We start from the raw sequence: 15,927 nt of genomic DNA, 5'->3' as shown, positions 1-15,927 counted from the left end.
TATATTCCCTGACAATAAGAAAAGTTATAAGTAAAGCCCAAACAAAACAAAGGAAACAGGGTATAAAGGAAATTCACTGATTGTTTACAAAGAAAAGCTACAAGTCAAAGATATGATTTAAACGTAACATATCAGCTAACAGAAGCATAAGCATATTTAACAACACAAAGATAAAACATTAAGAAAGGTAATACTATGGACTAAAATTGAGTAGAAAAAAGGGAGGCAGCAGAGGACAGAAAAACATTGATTTTATCCGAGCTCACATAGGGGAATAAGAGAAAGAAAACCCCAAAGATTTAATGTAAAGTTATTATAACTATAACCACTGTAACAAAATACTTCCCAACCACTAGAAGTTGGAATGCCTTTGGGCTCACACCTTGGCCCCTTTCCCTGCCTATCCATACTCTCTCCTTTGGAATCTCATCTGGCCTCAAGTTTTTACACTGCCAGCCCCATTCCCCGGAAATCAAACCTGTATAACCAACTAACATCTCAATTTAGATGTCAAATATGCATTTTAACCTTAATGTTCTAAAACCAAGCTCCACCCCAAATCAGTCTCTTCCATAATCTCCTCAGGTAATGGTACCTTCATGCTTCCATTTACTCAGTCCAAAAACCTTGGACTCATCCTTGACTCCCCCTTTTTTTGCATACACCACTTTCAATCTAATTATGTGGTATCTTTCTTAGAGATATGTCCTGAGGGGTGCCTGGATGGCTCAGTCAGTTGAGCGTAGACTCTTAATTTCTGCTCAGGTCATGATCCCATGGTTGTGAGATTGAGCCTCATGTTGCTGAGCATGGAGCCTGCTTAAGATTCTCTCTCTCCCTCTCCCTCTTGCCCTTCACTGCTCTCATGCATGCCCATGCATGCACGCAGCACAAGAAAGAAAAGGAAAGAAAAGAAAGGAAAAGAAAAGAAAAAAGGAAAGAAAAAGAAAGAAAGTCCCGAATTTGACTATTTCCTTCACTACCTGGGTTAAGCCAGTATCATCTTCTGCCCAGTTTGCACAATAGCCTCCTAACTCATTTCCTTACTTCTGCCCTTATCTCTTTACAACCTATTTTCAAAGTAGCCTCATCAAAACTAAGACAAATCATGTCACTTTTCTGCTTAAAACCCTCCAATGGCCTCTCATTTCCTCAGAAAAAAAAAAGCCTTACTGTTTACAAGCTCCTTTGTAAGGTCCTTGAGACTCTTTTACAATAGCCCAAATAATGGTCTAGCCCACATTACTCCTCTGACAGCTCTACCCTCTGGCTGATTCTGTGCTAACCCCACTGACTTCCTTGCTGTTCTGTGAACCACACAGGCACAGTTCCATTTCAAGGCTTTGCTCCATCCTCTATCTGCACAGCAGTTCTGTGGCCTTACTGACAATCCCTGACACAACACAATTTCTGTCATCCGTCCTGACCTTACCTTGGTACTCAGTTTTAGCTTGGTCTTAATAATAACTGAGCACAGATGTGGAGAATAAGCTATTAGCTCCTGCTTTTGTTTACATTTAAAATAAAATACAAATGTCTGTGAAGTTTTATCAACATTTTGGTATTTATATATAATAATATATTATATATTGTATATATACATTATATATATAAATATATTAAGATATATTTATATGTATAAATATTCATATTCAGTGATGGTTTCATTTAATGTCATATCTCTCAAAATACCAAGTATTGATAAATAAATATTACATATACTCGATAAATATATATGAAAATATAAAGATTATATACAATTTTATGTTTATCTAATATAATTATTATATTTTATATTTATATCGACAAATATTAACATCAACATTAGTATTGTATTAATATAATAAATATAATATAAATAATAATATAAATATTATATATCTTTAACATGGATAATCAGATATATTCAATTATGTAAGTTTATTAAAACTGTTATATATTAAAATATCGCTTCTAAAAAATGGGATTTATAATAAGTTGAGTGGGGGTAGGGGGATGGGAAGCTGACCAGCACTGAATAAATTAACATTCCTATGTATTTCTTTCAAAAATCTATCCCACTCAATAATTTTTCCTCATAATAAATCCTAAGTAAGTCTGGGTCCATTCTCCAAAATTCTAATGTCAACAAAATAGGGACCTTTTGTCTATGGGGTTAGTAAGGCAAAATCTAAGCCAAAATTTTCCTGGACAAGCTCTGGAAAAATGTCTATGCCAGAGATTGGTAAAAATGAATGGTTCATTTATTCAATAAATTACTGAATATCCACTATGTACAAGATACTTTGTTGACTTATATGTGAAATCTAAAAAACTAAAGGAAAGAATAAATGAACAGAAAGCAAAAACAGACCAATAAATACAGAGAACAAACTGATGTTTGCCAGAGGGAAGGGGATTGGGAGGGATGGGCAAAATGGGTGAAGGGAAGTAGGAGGTACAGGCTTCCAGTTATGGAATAAGTCACGTGAATGAAAGGTATAGCATAAGAAACATAGTCAATGGTAGTGTAATACCATTGTATGGTGACAGATAAGTAGCAATGTTTGTGAGCATAGCATAATGTAGAGCATAGCATAATGTAACGAATCATTACGTTGTGCAAATGAAATTAACATAACATTGGGTGGCAACTATGCTCCAATTTAAAGAAAGAAAAAAAGAAAAAACAATTTTTAATAAATTTAAAAATCAGCACGTGGGAGAAAAAAGACACTGGGATCAGTGCCATGCACCACATAAAGATGCAGAAGAAAAGGTCACTGAAGAAATAAAAGACTAGAGACTATTATCAGTGAAATAATTTATATTATAAGGGACAATATATCTAAGCATTCTCCTACTACCAATGTAAAAATTTCTCCAACATGCCCTCTTAGGCTACAGACACACGAGGAAATGAAAGAAATGCATGCCAAATGAAGTTCTTAATGATGAGGAATAGATTACCTTGCCTGCTCCAGTAGATCCAGCAACCGCCAACAACTGACCTTTTTCTATCTTGAAATTGATGTTTTTCAGGACAGGAGCACCAAGAAGTGAGAAGTTGCTGAAGAAGAGGCTGTTGTCACCATCAGAAATTTTTCTATCATTACCGTTTTGTTTTGCTTTCTCAAGTAATTCCCCAAATCCCTGAAAAAAAATATAGAGAGAAAACAAAAAGGTAGATTTTTCAAGTATTTTCAATAGCTATTTGTTTTATTTATTATGAAAAGCACATGGCCCATGATCCATACTTTATAACATGTAATTATATAACATGAGTTCTAGAGCACATGATACAAAACATTGAAAATTTTAATACAGCATTTGATGGAAATATAATTTCAATATCTCAGATTATAACTCACCATTAAGCTAAATTAAATTATTGAAAAAAATGTGTATCTTCTCCTATAGGCTGAGCAAAAAAATATTATTATCTAATTCTCAGCACAGTAATAATATCTGTTATAATCCCTCTGTTTCAAAGCTGTAGACTTGTGACTCAGGTTAAATGACTAAAGTCAGCCAGAGTGGAATTACAACTCAATCTGACCTCTATCATGCTGCTGGTACCTTCCTCTAAGCAGCTATCATTTAAGCAGTTTAATTAAGTATAAATGCAATGAGATGGCCAGATGATTCAGATGAATTCCATTATATGAGAATAGCTGGGAGGAAGGAATTGCCTTCTGAAAGTTCCCTGCTTCTCTGTTGCCCCATGGGAAGCTTTAGGGTAGTGGTCTTCAAACCAGACCAAACAGCCCTAAGGATCAATCATGAGGAAGCTTGTGTATACCGTCTTAAGGGAATCTATTTCCACATTCTCAACCTCCAAATATACTCCTTCCTAAAATAATCTGCCTGTGATTTGTTTACTCTTTGTTATCTCTTCTTTCCCACTTTCCGGTTCACAATTGTCCTTGCCTCACTTTATACAGAAGAGAAGCCTTTCGGGATATCTGTTGGTTAGGTGTCCAACTCTTGGTTTCTGCTTGGGTCATGATCTCCCAGGCTGGTGGGCTTGAATCCTGAGTTGGACTCCATGCTCAGCTGGGAGGCTGCTTGGGATTCTCTCTCCCCCCTCCCTCAACTCTCAAAAATAAATAAATAACCTTTAAAAAAAAGAAGAAAAGAAAAGAAGAGGAACCTTTTACTTTTACTAGTCCTAAATCTTACTGTGTTGTACTTCTTGGAGTGTAAAACTTCTAGGACACAAACAAGGGGACCACAGAAGAATAATTTTCTCCTCAAAGAGGGTCCCACAAAAGCAAAGCCAGGAATACTGAAAGAGGTAACATCTTATTTCATCCAGGTTTCAAACTGGAGGCAATCTATGTGTCTTACCTGGCTTAGAATAAGATTTCAGAAATGAGTTGCAGGATAAGGCATTTTAATTATTTGATTACTTACTTAATTTTTAATAATTTAATAAATTTACTTAGTACATATTAATTACCTGTATTTTAAGGTTATACTTTGTCTGACATAAAATAAGTTGATTGACTTGACAATGGGAACTAACTTCATGAATTCATGTATCTTCCATAAACTGAATGCACCCAAACTATACTGCCAAAGTTTTGGCAAAAACCCATTAAACATACTTAGACAATTACATATTTTTCCACCATTTAAGAATACACTGAAAAATTTATATCAACTTAAAAATGTGTCAGAGGTATGTGTCATAGTTTTTCAAAATTCTTTTGGGTCATACATAAGCAATTAAGTTTGAAGACCACTGCTTTTAGTTCTCATGATAGGGATGGTTAACATCCCCCTCAGTCACCAAACAATAAAAGCAAACCGTTTAGGAAGTAGACAATAAAAAGTTTTTAGGGGCGCCTGGGTGGCGCAGTCGGTTAAGCGTCCGACCTCAGCCAGGTCACGATCTCGCGGTCCGTGAGTTCGAGCCCCGCGTCAGGCTCTGGGCTGATGGCTCGGAGCCTGGAGCCTGTTTCCGATTCTGTGTCTCCCTCTCTCTCTCTGCCCCTCCCCCGTTCATGCTCTGTCTCTCTCTGTCCCAAAAATAAATAAAAAACGTTAAAAAAAAAAATTAAAAAAAAAAAAAGTTTTTATAACATGGATCAAAGGCATCTGCAATCCCTTATTCATTTATTTATCTCACAGATATTTACTGGGAATCACCTCTGTATTAAAGACCACTTTGAAAATCTCACATGAGAGAATAACGTTATGAATAGATATTAACACTGCAACATGCTTAGTGCTAGAACTGAAAATCACACCAAGTTTTATGGAAGTACCTTATAGAGAGTAAGCAACTCAGCCTGGAACTTGACCAAGTAAATGACCTGCAGGCTAGGCTACAAGGGATAGAACTGGGAGTTCATAAGACCAAGAAATGGTATAGGTGTTCTAGGAAGACGGATCTGCATGTACAATGATTTAGGCTTAAAAAAAATAAAATATGCCTCAGAAATGGCAAGTGGCCAGGTGTGATGTATATGGCCAGATGACAAAAGATGTCCTTAGTAAGGCGGGCCATGCAGTTGTTAAAGGACTTGCTGTGCCATGCTTAGAAGCAGGACTTTTATCCAATAAGCATATGAACCAATGGGAGGCTGTTGCTATAAATAATTTTTATTTCTTTATTTTTTTTTTTGTTTGAGAAAGTATGAGCAGGGGAGAGGGACAGAGGGAGAAGGAGAGAGAGAAGGAGAGAGAGAGAGAGAGAGAGAGAGAGAAGCTTAAGCAGGCTCTATGCTAAGCTTGGGGCTTGATTCCATGGCCCTGGGATCATGATCTGAGCCAAAATCAAGAGTTGGACACTCAAACCAACTGAGCCACCCAGGCACCCCACTAATAACTTTTATTTATGATTACAGAAGAAAGACACTTATTTCAAGAAATTTGGAAAATATAAAAAATCAGAATGAATAGAAATCACTTGTAATACTACCACTGAGAAGCAACCATACTTAACATTTCAACCAAAATCCCTCCATTTTCTTACACATAAATGTATATGATTTTATATAGAACCAGGGATTAAAAGTACAGCATAGGCAATATAGTCAATATTATTGTAATAACTTTTAAGTGTAGATGGTAACAACATTTATCATGGTGAGCATTTTGTAATGTATCTAATTGTTGACTTACTAGATTGTACACCTGAAACTAATATGTCAATTACATTTCAACAAAATATAAATGTAATTTTTTACAAAATTGAGAAAAATGTAAGGTTGTGACATGCTTTCTAACTTACAATAAATCAATATTTTCATATATCATTAAACATGATTTTTAATATAATTTTTAGTTGCAAGATAGTATTCAAGAGTATGGATATACTATATGCTCATACTTTTGCTATAAATTGGGGGCACATTTTCTTTGTATAAATTCCCACAACTGGAAGTTCCAGAGCATAAAGTATGTAAAATTCCATGTGTTTTCAACAGTAGTTCTAAATTTCCTTCATCAAGAAATATATGAGAGTGCCAGTTTTCAAATTTCAGTTTTCAACACTATTATTTTTTGGTTTTGGATTTGTTTTGACTTCTTTTACTTGTAGCTTTATAAGGGAAAATGGAATATAATGATCTTATTTTTATTTATTTGCTCTCTAATAAGATTGAACATTTTCCATATTTACGAGTCCCCTGTTGTGCATAAAATGGTTATGACATCCTCTGTCATTACTCCAGTAATGGCTTTACTCCAGTAATCTTCTCACCCAGCTGGATAATGGTTAACTTCAGTCTGAGCTTCAGTCTTCTCTGTTTTTGAGGGTATTAAATGAGATAATATACATGAAAGCATTTTGAGCACAATAAAGCAGTAGTCACTCTCTTTTGTTTTGTTTTGTTTAAATAATTTAAAAATTATTTGTTTAAACAAACAAATAATGCTCCTACATTAAATAAGGAGCAGTATTATGAGTGGTAAAGGGTTTTGGAGTCAGAGAAATGTAGGCTGACATTTTAGCTCTGCCCTAATTAGTTGTATAACCTTGTTCTAGTTGCTTAAACTAAGTTTCAGCTTCCTAGTAAGTAAATAGCAATTTTACCCACTCACAGGTTTATACTGAGGGCAGAATCATGTATCAGAATCACCAGGGACTTGCCTCTTGGGTAACTGGGTGGATGGTGATGCCATCAAAGAAGAGAGCAAATGCACTCACTGGAAGGGGCTAATTTATGAAGCTTGGTGAGTGATGAAAGAGAAGTGCTTGAAGAGCATTCAGGAAACTTAGAAATACATGTATGAATTTCAAGAAAGAAACTGGGGCCAGAAATCTGCATTTGACACTCATCAGCACATTGATGTCAGTTGACCTAAGCTTGAGGTCACCCACAGAGGACATGAAATGCTAGAAGAAAGCCTATGGGGGACATAGTGCCAATCACCATTGAAGTAGCAGGCAGGGAAGAGGTAGAAGTCATGGTATGAGGATAAAAGAATATGAAAGGAGTGGTTCACTAAAGCTAAATGATCAATTCAAGAAGAAAGGAATGTTTTAATGTATTGGTGAGGGTGGAATCCAGATTGCGGTGGGGAGAAGCCCATGAAAGATGAGGAAATGAGAACAGGCTTGACAACAAAGGGAAGGAAAGGGATAAAGTTTAAAGAATGAAGCTGGGTGGGCAAAAGCAAGGGAAGGAAAATTTTTAATTAACTTATAAAAATGTGAATGTGAAGAGGGATCAGTTGAAAGGAGATGCTGAAGCTTCTAGAGAGAAGACTGCTGGCCCCTTGTTCTAAGATGAAGCAAGGTATTAATAGCTCAGTCAAGGGCAGGGAAAAACATACATCTTAGATACAATGGAAGGAGAAAAACATAATTCCAAGGGTGAACAGGGAAGTTGGAAGCATTGATACATAATGATGGCTTCTATTTTCTTTATGTTTTGTAGGAGGCAAGGAGAACCTGAGGGAAGTAGGGGGTTTCAGGAAAGTGGTAAAGATTTGGAATAGCATCTGGGAAATGGTAAAGGAAATTAAAGACAAATAAAAAGATTTCCCAAGAAGGTTTACAGGCCCCACTGAGGTTGAAACAAGAATAGTATAAAACTAATATAAGATATAGGATTTTCCCAGATAGCACCTCCTTCACCAAAGTCCATAAAGTCATGTTTTGCAGCAAAGGATTCAGTGGAAGGAAACAGGAACTGGGAGACTTGTAGGAGAAGAACTGAAATGATAGGTCTTGGAATAAGCAGAGGTTGAACCAGGCAGGGTCCAAAGGGAGCGTTAAAGAGACTAGAAATCTTGAATTTGAAAGACCATCAGGTGTGATTTAGAGACAGATAGAGATGGAAGGTTAGAAAATTCTGGGCAGAGAAAGATTTTACATTTCCAAAGTGGAGGAAGTCTAGGTGTTCTCAAAGCTCAGGATATGCCTATGAGAAGAAGCTTCTAAGGAAGTCCCTGGAAAGTATAAGTTCTAAGGACAGTGTTGGGGGGACTGCTCATGTGGGTGTTGAGGTTTCAAACATCATGGCAGAAGTTTAATGAGCAACACTATCCCGAGTAAATGTGATCAAGAAGTGAAATAAATCAGGCAGAGAAAGAAAAAAACATGATTTTACTCACATGTGGAATTTAAGAAACACAACAGACGAACTTAGGGAAAAGGAAGGAAAAAGAAGATAAAAACAGAGAGGGAGGAAACCAAAGGAGATTCTTACATGCAGAGAACAAACTGGGGGTTTCTGGAGGGGTGGTGGTAGGAGGGATGGGCTGGATGGGTGATGGATATTAAGGAGGGCACTTGTTGGGATGAGCACTGGGTGTTTTATGTAAGTGATGAATCACTAAATTCTACACCTGAAATCATTATTACACCATATGTTAATTAAATTGGATTTGGATACAATTTTTTAAAAAAATGCAAAAAAGAAGTGTTCAGGGTTTGACAGGTGGCCATCAAAGACTTTGAGGATACAGCCAAATGGGAAGCAAGAGTTCAGGGAAAGGATTGGAGGCTGTGACATCGAGGTCCAATTTTCAGCTTCAGCGCCTGCCAGTTGTATGAGCTGAACCAGGTGCCTTAACCTCTCTAAGCTTCCACTTCCTTATCAGTAAATTACTTAGGTCTTAGAAATGTTATGTGAATTAAATGAGACAACATTTATAAAGTGATTATCCGAGAGCCCGAAGCATAGTCAGGGTTCAAGCCTGCTACCTATTTTATTAGATGGAAGGAGAGTGAAATGGAAGACTTTTGAGCAGAACAAGGAAATAATTGTCTCAAATTAGTAGGGAAAATGTTAAACCTCTTATTTTCCCTTCATTCCTAGAAGGGCAATTGAAACTCCTAAAAACAAAGAAGTAAAATCAATCTGATCCCTTTCTGATCTGGCACTTTCCCACAAGCAACTTCGCCAGGCAGATAAAGTATTATTCTCTAACCTGTATCTTCAAAAATGAAGTAAAGTGAAGCCCTGGCTGTCAAGTTGCTTATATAAATAAAGCCAGTTTCAGATATTTTGAAATATGCACAATAAGACACTGGTTTCAGAACTTCTATCTTTATTCAGCACATATGTGATAAGAAAATAACTCAATAGGTATTCTCAATAACCAAATATTGCTTCTTTAGAGGCTGAACATTATTGATAATATCTTTCAGACTTTGAGATGTATGATAGAATTTTTATTTTTTTAATTTTTTAGTTTTTTTGAGCATATTGGCTTTTTTTTTCAAATTTTAATTTAAATTCTAGTTAGCATATAGCACAATATTGGTTTCAGGAGTAGAATTTGGTGGTTCATCACTTACATACCATACCCAGTATGAGAGAACTTTTAATAGTGAATGGAAATAAGTAAAAATAGAAAAAAACACATTGATATATCTCTCATACATCTTTACATTGCCTTGTGTATGTAAACACATTGGACTAGAACTTGAGATTAGAGAAGATAATATTTACTGAGGAACTACTTACTATGTGCACGGTACTCTGCTGAACACTCTACACTTCACAACAGTCTTGCAAGAAACTAGGCACTGCTTGCAAGGTAAATATTAATATTTCACTTTATAGATGGAGAACCAAAGGTTCCACAAGTAATTTGATCTAGATTACACAGAGAACAAACGGCAAAGTCAGAATTCAAATCTTGCTCTATCAGGCTCCAAAACCTATGAGATTTGTATGCCTTCCTAATGTGTTGTGTCAAACAAATTATAGGACTTAGAAAACAATAAAGAGGCTTCCACACTGTAACATTTCTGGGCCCTGACTTCTTAATTTATCAAGTAAGTGCAGTGGTTCCCTTCCGGTGCTACCAGTTCAATTATCATCCTAACTTTCTCATCCATTAGGATGAAAACTAGATTTGAAAAGGAGGAAATGGTAAAGTATTTAGGGCAAACAATTAAAAAAAAATTCTGACCTCTTCCCAGAAAGCTGTTACATTCTCCATCACTACTTCTGTAGTTGTTAAGTTATATTCCAATGTCTTATATTCTTGCTTTTGTAAGAAATCCTGTTTACAAAAGGAAGCAAAGATATATTGTAGAACTAAAATAGCATTAATGCATTATTACCTCTGTTTTACACTCTAATAGTTCTGTAGCCTGTATTTGCATTTTGTGAATATTTATGAATATATTTATGAATACATTAGAAATTACTTCATAATAAAATAATTGATAGCAGTGTTCCAAAGTTAATTTTCCAAGTACTTGGATTTATCACATTTGAAATGCACTCTTAAAACATGTGCTATTTTAGGGGCACCTAGGTGGCTCAGTCGGTTAAGTATCTGACTTTGGCTCAAGTCATGATCTCACAGTTCGTGAGTTAGAACCCATGTTGGGGTCTGTGCTGACAGCTCAGAGCCTGGAGCCTGCTTTGGATTCTGTGTGTGTCTCTCTCTCTGCTCCTCCCCCACTCACACACTCTGTCTCATTCTAAAAAATAAACAAACATTAAAAATTAAAAAGAAAACGTGGTATTTTCTAAAACTTTTTTTAATGTTTATTTATTTTTGAAAGAGAGAGAAAGAAGGGAAGGGAAGGGGCAGAGAGAAGAGAGGGAGACAGAGGATCTGAAGCAGGCTCCACCCTGTTAGTGCAGAGCATAACGTGAGACTTGAACTCACAAACCGTGAGATCGTGACCTGAGCTGAAATCAAGAGTTGGATGCTTAACTGACTGAGCCATCCAGTAACCCCTATAAAACTGTTTCTATATATTAGATTTCAACACACAACTGATTGTTACTTCTACTCTTACAAGTTAACCTGGGCAATGAATTTATAAGGCCTCCCTGAATTACCCTCCAACGTGCCTCAATTCAACATTAGGACACAGAGAAAGCTAATGTCTTCTCATCTTTAGCTTCTTCCTTACTGGAGGCACCATAGCATCACTTCTCTGGGTTAAGGTATGAAGATCTAATATGACTGATTTTAAAGCATCAGACGTTGACTCTAAGAGAAGCCTCTATCAGACACGAGTAGGGCTTGACTAGGAAAGGTGGGAGCATAAGGGAGAATCAAATGCCTATATCCTGAGGTCCTCACCATTAGGAGGTATTGAGGAAAGCCTGGTCCTTGACTCACTTTTGCTTTTTTTTCTCTGCTCTTTTCTCATTCACTATTGCTATTTTGGTTTTTCTCTTTCTTTCCTAGTTTGGTTTCTCTCTGTGTTTCTGTTCAGTGACTCTCCCTGTCTTTGTGACCCTCTCTCTTTGGGTCTGGATTCATGTTCATTCTCTCTCTCTCTCAGTTGAGAAGGGTTAACAGAAGAAATAGGATTAGTTCAAGAGCAGCTATGGTTCGGAGCTATATTCCCCAATTTGTCTAACTCACCGATCTCAAACTCCTATTTTCAAAACTATAAAATTAGGAAGGGTGGCTGAGTAGAGACTGTGTAGAAGTGGAGCGGCAGGCCCTCCTTGAAGGGGGAGCTGCTATAGCTTGTGGGGGAAAAGGGACCCAGTTACTATATATTCCAATTCTTCAAAAGAGACTGAAGACATAATTTTTGTATATGTAACATTTCCCAACTTTTAAATGCTGGCAACTAACACAATTTTTTTTTTTAAATTTAAAGTTCTAGTGAAAGAGGTCAGAGGCCAAAATGAGATCCATGGACCACCCCTGGCAAAGTCTGGCCTACATTACATAATGGCAGAACCATTAAAAGTGGCTTACCCTTCACCCTTGTTTTTATTTCTATCACAGTGGTTTTCTGAGTTACATATTTAAATGGATATCAAAAAATATTAATTATAAAAATTATACCCACGCATAAACTCATGGTGATGATTCAGTTAGCTTTATGTATATTGGGTAAAATCACCTGAGGACTTTAGAACTTCTCTTCCAAGCTACCAGCTACATCAGAATTGCTAGGATTTTAAGGTAATTAATGTGGCATGAAATGCCATTCTCATCTATCTTATTTTCTGGAAAGTGTGTTGAAAAATTTAGAAAATTTAAGGTGAACATTCTTAGTTTTAGCTGGAATGTTTTATAACTTCCTGGTGAACCTGCTACCGTCTTTTGCACATTTGCCAAGTTAATTAGAAATGATCTATTGGTTGATTACTTACATAAAATTCTCCAGAATACAGAAACAATATTTTCTTCAACCTCTTTATCTTAAGAGAATCTCACAGGCCTTCATTTATTTCACTAGGCTTTTATCCCAAGGGCTCATTAGACCACACGTAGACATCAAGAGAGGAGGAAATCTTGTGTGTCAAACAGGCCCAAGACCAAGACTTGATGTCTAGAGAGTTTGCTCACTAGAAAAGCTCAGAACTGTTCTAAAATCTTTGCATATGATGCCCAGTGAGGTAAATTACCTGTATTTTGTTTATTGCTCCAAGAGAGTCATACCATGTTTGCACAGCCCAGGGGAATTGCCGAGTGACTGCCATGCGCAAAACGATGCAGAATGAGATGGTTGTGAATATTTTTCGGAGGACGATTGTTTTGATCAGTGCATAGGGAAGCACAGATAAAAACACAACAAAGAACCCTGAGAAGAAGAAGGCCGAGCTATTGAAGTATCTCACATAGGCTGCTTTCCGGGTCAGTTTCAGTTCTGTTCTATAAAAAAATATATAAAATTTGGGATACTTATTAACTTTTCGAATACCAGGCATCTTGGAATGTAAAACCGGAACATAGGCTCTCAAGGCTTTCTGCTGTTGTTCTGATCCTAGCTCCATCCTATATGAACTGTGTGACCTTGGACAAGTTATTTTATCTCTCTGGGCCTCAGTTACCTTCTCTGAAAGGCAGACGTAACGAATGTACCAGTGTCTTGGACATAATACCTGTAAATATTATTTTTAAATTATAATTAATAATCTATTATTAATACTATTACTATTTGACAGTATTTTAATATCTTCTTTTTTTACTTAAAAATATTTTTCAATGTTTATTTTTTATTTTTTTTTTTAATACGAAGATTATCATCAAATTGGTTTCCATACAACACCCAGTGCTCATCCCAACAGGTGCCCTCCTCAATACCCATCACCCATCCTCTCCTCCCTCCTACCCCCCATCAACCCTCAGATTGTTCTCAGTTTTTAAGAGGCTTTTATGGTTTGGCTCCCTCCCTTTCTAACTTTTTTTTTTCCTTCCCTTCCCCCATGGTCTTCTGTTAAGTTTCTCAGGATCCACATAAGAGTGAAAACATATGGTGTCTGTCTTTCTCTGTATGACTTATTTCACTTAGCATAACACTCTCCAGTTCCATCCATGTTGCTACAAAAGGCCATATTTCATTCCTTCTCATTGTCACGTAGTATTCCATTGTGTATAGAAACCACAATTTCTTTATGCACTCATCAGTTGATGGACATTTAGGCTCTTTCCATAATTTGGCTATTGTTGAAAGTGCTATTATAAATATTGGGGTACAAGTGCCCCTATACATCAGCACTCCTATATCCCTTGGGTAAATTCCTAGCAGTGCTCTTGCGGGGTCATAGGGTAGATCTATTTTTAATTTTTTGAGGAACCTCCACACTGTTTTCCAGAGCGGCTGCACCAGTTTGCATTCCCATATTTTAATATCTCCAATCACTTCATTATTAATTTTTAAGATTAGTGAAATTTCATTCATTTTTTTAGTTTGTTGGTTGCTGTTTTAAGTAAGTTTGGAAATGAGGACAACGTTCCAAGATTTATAAAGGAAAAATACAAGTTTGTGATTCCCTAATGGATTCTTAACATTTTAGAAATTCTAGCTTGGCTTTGGAGAACACTGAAAATAACATATAAGCCACAAAGGAGTGGTTTCTCAAACCTTAGCATGTGTGAAAATCACCTGAGAAACTTATTAAAATGCAGTCTCAGGCCCACTGCTCAGAGATACTAAGTCTGCCATAGGTTTCCAGAATCCACGTTTTAAATAAGAACCCAAGTGATTCTGTTGCAGGTAGTTCTTGAAAAATTACAAGACAGAAGCTACTATATCCTCTCTATGTCTCACTTTAGTATAATTATTTGCAGCAATCATTTCTTAAAAGATTTTATTTTATTTATTTTTTAGCACTTATTTATTTTTGAGAGAGAGAGACAGAGAGCGCGAGTCGGGGAGGGGCAGAAAGAGAGGGAGACACAATCTGAAGCAGACTGCAGGCTCCAAGCTGTCAGAACAGAGCCTGACACAGGGCTCGAACTCATGAACTGTGAGATCATGACCTGAGCTGAAGTCCGATGCTCAACTGACTGAGCCACCCAGGCACCCCTGAAAGATTTTATTTTTTAATTTTTTCTAGTGTTTACTTACTTTTGAGAGAGAGAGAGAGAGAGACAGAGGGACAGAGCATGAGCAGGGGAGGGGCAAAGAGAGAGGGAGACACAGAATTTGAAGCAGGTGCCAGGCTCTGAGCACAGAGCCCAATGCGGGGCTGGAACCCATGAACCGTGAGATCATGACCTAAGCCAGTGGGACAGTCAACTGACTGAGCCACTCAGGCGCCCCTAAAAGATTTTATTTTTAAGGAATCTCTATACCCCATGTGGGGCTAGAACCTATAGTCCAGAGATCAAGAGTCATAAGCTCCACTAACTGAGCCAGCCAGGCACTCCTGCAACAATATATTTTTTTACTTCTGATATTCTAGTCTGAACTGCAAACGGGAACTATTTTTTTTAACATATATAAAAGAGATTTCAGTGCTCCAGCAGGCAGAAAATAGGGAGTGCAGATGCTGGTAACAAGAGAGAACAATACTGCCTTCAACTTCCATCCCACTCTTCCAGGAAGAAAAATTAGTCACTTGTGATCCTCCTATTCAGATCTCTCAAGGGAAGAAGGAGGGATGAACAGAAAAGCAGACGGTTCTGGTGGGAGGAAGCAATAGCAATAGCTGTGCCTGGCATTTGGGTGCTGGTTTCACACATTTGTATAATTCAGAAAAGTTCTCATTCTCAAGTGTCAGTGTTCAGAAAAAATCTTTTGGGTTTTTTTCAGTCTGAAAAAAAGTATAATCCTGAGCACTCTGATCAAGAAAATGAAGTTCAACATGCCCAACTTAGACCATGATTCACAATCTAATGTGGTCTAATGCTTACTTATTTCAGTTATTTGGCATTGAAGGCAGATTGGGATTTTTGGAATCTCTCTGGGGCTTGACCCCGGCTCTGCCAGTTACAGCTATGCAATCTTAAGCAAACTGCCCTTCCCTTTGATCCTATAGAATCCACATGGGTAGAAGAGAGACATACCATCTCTCTGCTGGAGTTATTGCCAAGGTAAATGACAGCACAGCAGAGGGCCTAACACTGAGAATCTATGCTTAGAATCCTTAATCTTCAACAGAAAGAATAATATTGGCTAGGTTGATATTAATAAAATGCTAAAAAGCACTGTTCACAAAAGTGTTCATGAATTTGTGACAATTGTTGAAATATATTAGAAACAGTTGAGGAAAAAGGAAGAAGTGGTATGACTAGAAAAGCATAATGGACTCAAGAACATTTACA

At 36.9% G+C, this 15,927-nt stretch overlaps 1 protein-coding gene across 1 annotated transcript in view; it reads right to left on the bottom strand.

Moving 5' to 3' along the window:
* The window catches only part of CFTR (CF transmembrane conductance regulator), a 182,340-nt gene that overhangs the window by 110,149 nt on the left and 56,264 nt on the right, over positions 1-15,927 (bottom strand). Inside the window, exons 8-10 of the mRNA XM_042922907.1 lie at positions 12,783-13,029; positions 10,360-10,452; positions 2,950-3,132 (exon numbers count right to left, since the gene is read on the bottom strand). Of these exons, the coding sequence (XP_042778841.1) occupies positions 2,950-3,132; positions 10,360-10,452; positions 12,783-13,029 (523 nt within the window). The remainder of the gene's footprint in view (positions 1-2,949; positions 3,133-10,359; positions 10,453-12,782; positions 13,030-15,927) is intronic.

The sequence above is a fragment of the Panthera leo genome, chromosome A2 (genome assembly GCF_018350215.1).
Source record: "Panthera leo isolate Ple1 chromosome A2, P.leo_Ple1_pat1.1, whole genome shotgun sequence".
Lineage (NCBI taxonomy): Eukaryota > Metazoa > Chordata > Mammalia > Carnivora > Felidae > Panthera > Panthera leo.
This window is presented reverse-complemented; position numbering and strand designations above follow the sequence as displayed.